The sequence below is a fragment of the Lentinus tigrinus genome (assembly GCF_003813185.1).
Source record: "Lentinus tigrinus ALCF2SS1-7 unplaced genomic scaffold L226scaffold_123, whole genome shotgun sequence".
In the NCBI taxonomy this organism is placed as follows: domain Eukaryota; kingdom Fungi; phylum Basidiomycota; class Agaricomycetes; order Polyporales; family Polyporaceae; genus Lentinus; species Lentinus tigrinus.
This window is the reverse complement of record NW_027138032.1, coordinates 1-6142: the sequence shown is the minus strand read 5'-3', so window position 1 is coordinate 6142 and position 6142 is coordinate 1. Positions and strand designations below refer to the sequence as shown.

Genomic DNA, 6142 nt, shown 5'->3' with positions numbered 1-6142 from the left:
TGTACGGCCCGATGACGTCCCAGGCGATCTCTGCGCCGTCTCCGATCACGCCTCTGAACGTCCGCCTGCGGTTGCGCTCGACGGATCGCTTTGGTCTCGGGCTGTCGGACTTGGGCACGGGAGAGCCCATCCCGCCTGTCACGCCGACGTCAGGCAAGTTCGTCGACCCGCTCGTCATCCGGATACAGACAAAGCAGGCGCAGACGAGTGTGGACGTCCTCGCGAGCTTTGTGCTCGAGTTGCGTCACCGAATGCGGCGATAGAATTTCGACGCGGGCGGGAGACGCGTTCGAGCAAGGCTCGTTCGCCGTCCGGTACGCACTTAATTTAGTCTCCGTCCATGTAGTACTCTACACTAGCAGGTAGACGGCTCAGATCTTAACCCCTTTCCTTAGCCCTCGGGACAGCGATCACACTGGGACTCAAGAGACGTAAGCTATGAATATTCCACTCGCCGGGCAGCTGTGCATCCGTGAAGTTGAAGTACAGATAACAGATTCGATCTCGCCAAACCCGAACAGTGGTTCGCGTCGAGGGTTCATGCGTTCACGTTTACATGGCATTCGATGGCATCATCTTCCTCGACGGGCCGCTCAAGATTCGACGACCCAAGGACTACGGCGGTCCCAATATCATGACTCCCAACATGCACGTCCCCGGCGTCGTTTCCAGCAACGTACCAGATTCTGCGAACAAGATATTCACTGGGCTGCACCAGCTCAAGAAGCTCAAGCTCGAGACTTGGGTTCCGACGCTGCACTGGCGTCCGTGTTCGGTATACATCTTGGACCTGTTTCCACTCCGCTCGCGGCTGACACTCACGCAGATCTACGCCGGCCTGAGGTTATCGTCTCAGAGCAGGTGAGGGATTCAGGACAAGTCGTGCGCCTCACCGTTCCGTGTCTTTCTGTGCAGCAGTACTTTGAGATGCAGGCAGCAGGGACCCGGGACGCTTGAGGTAGGCTGCTACAGGATCAATCGATCGTGGGTGGTTCGACTCGGACACGCTGCACGCACCGGGTGTTGCGATCTCAATCGGCTCACGAGTCAGCTGTGGTTCAAGTTCTCGAATCTGGTATGTCCACAGTACAATGCAAACGCACCGCAGCGTGGTCAACTAACCAGCCGTCTAGTATCTGATAGCACCGTATATGTACACAGCAAGTTCAATAGTATTACTCCGAGCCTTCGAGTCTGAAGCTCGACTCATCTAAGCTAGGGACAGAGCTCCGCCTTCACCAGAACCCCGCGCACGCTGACGCCCTTCTCACACATCGCCATGTACCGACCACCCTCGGACTCGCTGCCATCGCCCGCTGAATGTAGGCGAGTATGTATTAACGTGAGCTGGATTAGCAGACGTCACTGACATCGTCAGGTGCTTACTCGCTCCGGGTCGGCATGGGTCGCGTTCGGAGTAGGTCACGACACGGTCCACGGTCATGCCGGATCCGAATCGCGTTGCGGCCCAGTGTTCTGTGTTCTGGCCCGACGACGCGACACACTGGCGATATGGTGCACAGTAGCGGTATGTCTCGTCCGACTAGCCACTGCCCGGATGTACCAGTCCCGCAGAGGTGCACAATGCATACCGTTCCGCTAACATTGCTCTGTGTTTGTTTAACGACCCGAGAGACAGCTCGCATCTACCGTAAACTATGAACATACAGTGTCCCTGCTCCGGCTATCGACTCCGAGTTGATCTCACTAGAATCGCACTTACTTGTCGAGACAGCGAGCATGGGAGACTCAAGCCGAAGGCCACGATGAACGGCCTCATCGGTCAGGGTCTTTGACTCCTGAGCTCTCGGACGACACACTGACCATCGGAACTTGGGTGACTGCCAGGTACGTCTCTGCCAGTGTGCGGTTCGTCTCTGATCACACAACAAACTCACGCCCGTACAGTGATCCCAATCTGTTCATGTCGGCTGTCTGTCCATCTGCTCGAGAGCTGGAACTGGGTGCACAGGGACAGGACGAAGACACCGTGCGACAGAGTAAACCCTGAAACTTATGTGCTGGTCGGAAATTTCGCTAATCCGTCTGCCACCAGACCCAGGATGACGTCTTGAACTCAGGGTTGGCCCCCGGCCTGGGCCCGTGTAGTTCACAACTCGGAACTGTGACATCTCGGTATGTATCTCGCACTAGTGCATGCATATGTCTCTCTCCGAATCCAGCTCCTTCAGGACCACAGTTAGTCATAACACAAGCATTGAATCTCTGGGTCTGGGCCGAGGAACTTCTCGCTCGCTCTTCTTTCACCCGAAGCCCATGCTGTCTCGCTTGGCAAAACAGCAAGCCGTGCCTGCCAGGATCCTAGACTCCGGGACTCAAGTTCAATGGTTAGCTGCTGCCGCTCAAGGAACACAGTTCATGCAGCAACTGGCTGGAGTGGACTCTAGACTCCCCGGTAACCTCCCACAGTGTGCAGGTTCATCTAGGGATTGAGATGGATCGCGGTTGGTGTTGGAGAATAGGCTTCATCAGCTGGTGGCACCTGTGGCTGAAACTCATCTGCGCGATGGTGTCGGTGTCGGGCTCAAGACGTACAATCCGCGGGATTCTCTGAACATTCATAGCTGTTTTTACGGCTGGGCTTAGCCGTCATCAGGTACCGCTAGCGAGAACTCTGACCACAGCTGCGTGCACTTTGCCGGGCAAGATCTTCGCCACCCAGCGGAACACGGCTCCTGAGCTTACCGCTGCCGATAACGCGCAACTGTTACAACAACCCTCACTGGGCGCAGCCGATGATCGACCCAGTCAATTTCACACCGTGCTTCATCCAAAACCGGCCCGAGGGTGCGCATGCGCGTTGACACGCCAGTGGACGACAGCGGGCATAATCTGGGAGACCCAGAGGGACGTGACCACAACTGTCTCCAAGCTCGAGGATGCGGATGGGTGCTGGGGAGTATTCAATGAGCCCAAGGGAGAGAACGATCTCCGAGTATAGCTGTACCGAATACCACAGGTGGAATAGAATAACCACAGCCTACCGAAAATAATACTTCCAGCTCTTCCGAATAATACAGGCGAGTCGCGAGCATGCGCCCGAATTGGTACACTTCAATGTGAGTGTGTTGACCTTGTTTGCTCTTCGCATACTGACCGCCAATGCCCCTGCCCCTCCTCTCTCCGTCCTCCCATCTTCTCCCTGTCTCGCCGTGCTCATCAGCCCGTCGCATCCCTCATTCTCTTCGCGGTCTCGCTGCCTTCTCATACACAGTATCATGAAGAACAGCAATGGATTATGACCTGTGCAATACTGCATGAACTATCTGGTACGTGGCACCCAGCTTCGACGTCTCTGCAGGACCTCCTGCCGTCCGTGGTGCAGGCTTCCGTCGGGATGTACGCACATGCGTGCATTCGTGCCTTAACCACTGCATCATGATGACCGGACACTACTCCCACCGAGCCCACTGTGTGCGCAGACGCAGCGCGTCCAAGTGCTTCACATACACTTCATGTCTTCGGTGCGTCCGCGAGCGTATCCGCCCCTTGTACGCATGCTCGGGGCTTCAGCGTGTCGAGCCGCACATCCATGTCTTTGATCTACAACATGCTGCCAGTTTCTGACTGTCCATCCTTGGCTGCCAGGTACTCGATCCCGTCGGCTGGAGATAATGGAGGTACGCACCTCTTCTATTTACCTTCTCATGACGTGTTGTCACCGGCTGACTTTTCGCTCGTCCCTCAGCTGAACCTCACGGAAAGCGGACAGAAGTCACGCTGCTGCGGTCCGGACATAACGCACTTTTCAGTCGTGTATCCCATGCATGGCGACTCTGCTGTTCCAGACGAGAGAGCGGAGAGAAACGGTACGCACATCGCTGCTTGTAGGGCTGGCGACACCACGAGCTGATCCACTTATTTTTCTTCAGTGTTCTGTCCGGCGACCTGTCACGGGGGAGGCCAGGAACTGTGAGCAACCAGCAGCACAAGGGTTCGCGTCTTCGAAGATGACCGGTACGTACCTTTCACCATCTTCCGGTGCACAGAGTCCTGACTCCTACCGATTATCCGCTTCATGCTGTAGCTGGGCTGCGGTACGCGCCCCATCATCAGAACCTGCAGGACATCCAGACAGATGTGTCTGCAATCGTAAATGGTGAGTAATCATGTATCTATGTCGGCAAGCACTTACGTCACCTCTTGCAACCCCTTCCGGATGGCATCGCTCGAGTCTTCCCGCTGAGGCGTGCCCCCGGAATCCTACGAGCGAGTGTATGTGCGAGGGTTTGCGTCAACTGGTACGTACCTTCTGCTGCGTCCCGGTGCGCACTTGATCCTGACCGCTATCTTGTAGCTTCTGGATAAGGACCGTGCTCCATGCAGCACACGCTGAACTCGGGCTGCGCTCGACTGCAAATGGTACGTACCTTGAACCTGTTAGTAGAACATCACTGATGAACAGGAAGACAAAGGTGAAGCTCGCACCCTCGTTGTGGTCACCGAAGATTCCAACCATAGACTCGAACGTGAGAGTGGCGAGGATGTCTTGGACGATTGCCGGCACGGAGAGGAGGTGCCCGGGAAGCGGCGGGAGCCCAAGCGTGATCGACGACCGCGACAGGAACGCGGTCGTCGGGTAGACGAGCTGCACAAATGCGTCAGCGATGGATGGACGAGAGCGAGATGCAACATGACCTGCCTGCCAGAGAGGGTAGTAGTCGCGAATTGAGAGAATAGTGAGTACTATTCATATATCTATGTCGACGAGTACTTACTGCGTGCCGTACATGGCTCCTGGATGGCGTTGCTCGAGTCCGCACTGTGCTCAGGTCTGCCCCCGGACTACGGGTGTCAGAGGAAGTTCGTGTTGTCGAAAAAGACAACTGGTACACACCTTCTGCTTCGTTCCATTGCGCGTTGGGTCCTGACTAGTGGGCGGCTGGAAGACTAATCCGCAGCGGGCTGGACGGCCGATTGCTCTGGGGCCACATCAACAACCTGTAAGCGAGAACGGTGCGAAGGTGAGCATTACGGTCCACTTGTCTGCGTGTCCAGGTCGGGAGTCTGATGCCTCGAGCGTCTGGTACGTACTAGATTTCATTCTATACCGGCGGACGCTGACGACATGGCTCCCAGATGATGCTGCTTGAGTCCGCTTCCCGCGCAAGTCTGTCCCCGGATTGGTCTGTCCCCGGATTGCGAACGAGCAGCTGCATGAGTCGAGTTCGCTGCGCCCTTCTGAGACAACAGGTACGTATCTTTCGCTGTATACTAGTGCGTGCTGAGTTCTGACGAGAACTTGCAGCTCCCGGATGAGGACGGCCGTGAAACAGCGTCTGACAGCAGTCGAGACCGGGGGACCTAGCGAGCTCCAGAAGTGAGTACTCGAACTACATGTGCCGAGAGACCAACACTCACTTATCTTCTGCAGAGCGTGCACGACCAAGTGCTGAGCGGTGCAGACGGAGAGGCAGACGCGATGGTGGCAGTCGCAAACGGAGTCGCACACTTGTTAGGCGCCGAGTTCTCGTTCGCGTGCAGTGTGTTTTTCCGTCTCATGGTACGGTAGTTCATCTTGAGAAATATATTTCCCTACAGACTTTCTGTCATCTGCGGTGCGATTTGGAACCTGGCAGTCGACTCCGGCTGCTACTGCGTTAGCATCCCTAGCGATTCGCGACGAGAAACTCACATGTAAAGAGTCAATAAAATATATTTCGTTATAAACACACGAGCGACGCAGCGAGACCGACAGAAGACTCCTATGCACACCCTCGCACACCTTCTGACCCACCGGGACACCTCGTAAACCAGCGCACCTCGAACTCCATATGCCACCCAGCACACCGCGTACGCCCTATACCCCTCCACCTCGTACGCCTTCTACCCCCCAGAACACCCATACCCAATATACTCCCCAAGAAAACCTTGTACGCCTTCTACCCCTCCAAAACACCCTAAGGTCGAGCTTGCATCTGGTGCATCTCGTTCGCACTCCGCTGATAGCCTGCCCAGCGGATGTCGCCATCGGCTCCGAGGACGCAAACTCGGCGCTGCCAAAGCCCGACACGCTGTACTCGACCGACGAGCGCACCCGAAACCAATGCATCCACCGTGCGCTTGAGGAGCGGAAGCGTCTCGGGTTCAAGAAAGAAGGCGCGTGTCATGTTGAGATCGC

General features: G+C 56.1%; 5 protein-coding genes across 5 annotated transcripts; 3 read left to right on the top strand and 2 right to left on the bottom strand.

Moving 5' to 3' along the window:
• Window positions 1-11: 11 nt before the first annotated feature.
• On the top strand, window positions 12-3003 carry L226DRAFT_564187 (uncharacterized protein; the record flags this gene model as incomplete). The annotated part of the gene is made up of 10 exons (XM_067683621.1): window positions 12-243; window positions 264-314; window positions 396-431; window positions 522-861; window positions 934-1075; window positions 1736-1848; window positions 1909-1990; window positions 2057-2136; window positions 2184-2429; window positions 2608-3003. The coding sequence occupies 10 exons, from the start codon at window positions 12-14 to the stop codon at window positions 2960-2962; spliced, it is 1677 nt and encodes a 558-aa protein (XP_067528254.1). The 3' UTR covers window positions 2963-3003.
• A 286-nt stretch (window positions 3004-3289) lies between these two features.
• On the top strand, window positions 3290-4025 carry L226DRAFT_541230 (uncharacterized protein). Its single transcript, XM_067682038.1, has 2 exons — window positions 3290-3909; window positions 3987-4025. The coding sequence occupies exon 1, from the start codon at window positions 3400-3402 to the stop codon at window positions 3586-3588; it is 189 nt and encodes a 62-aa protein (XP_067528253.1). The 5' UTR covers window positions 3290-3399; the 3' UTR covers window positions 3589-3909; window positions 3987-4025.
• A 234-nt stretch (window positions 4026-4259) lies between these two features.
• L226DRAFT_71389 (uncharacterized protein) lies at window positions 4260-4755 on the top strand. The gene is made up of 3 exons (XM_067687187.1): window positions 4260-4383; window positions 4431-4697; window positions 4752-4755. The coding sequence occupies exons 1-2, from the start codon at window positions 4342-4344 to the stop codon at window positions 4602-4604; spliced, it is 216 nt and encodes a 71-aa protein (XP_067528252.1). The 5' UTR covers window positions 4260-4341; the 3' UTR covers window positions 4605-4697; window positions 4752-4755.
• A 154-nt stretch (window positions 4756-4909) lies between these two features.
• Window positions 4910-5564, bottom strand: L226DRAFT_541229 (uncharacterized protein). The gene is made up of 4 exons (XM_067682037.1): window positions 5396-5564; window positions 5270-5341; window positions 5101-5214; window positions 4910-5047 (listed from the first exon to the last, which is right to left on the bottom strand). Exons 1-2 carry the CDS (start codon window positions 5536-5538, stop codon window positions 5326-5328), a joined length of 159 nt encoding a protein of 52 aa, XP_067528251.1. The 5' UTR covers window positions 5539-5564; the 3' UTR covers window positions 4910-5047; window positions 5101-5214; window positions 5270-5325.
• A 115-nt stretch (window positions 5565-5679) lies between these two features.
• On the bottom strand, window positions 5680-6142 carry L226DRAFT_71279 (uncharacterized protein). The gene is made up of 2 exons (XM_067687186.1): window positions 5921-6142; window positions 5680-5891 (listed from the first exon to the last, which is right to left on the bottom strand). Exons 1-2 carry the CDS (start codon window positions 6071-6073, stop codon window positions 5727-5729), a joined length of 318 nt encoding a protein of 105 aa, XP_067528250.1. The 5' UTR covers window positions 6074-6142; the 3' UTR covers window positions 5680-5726.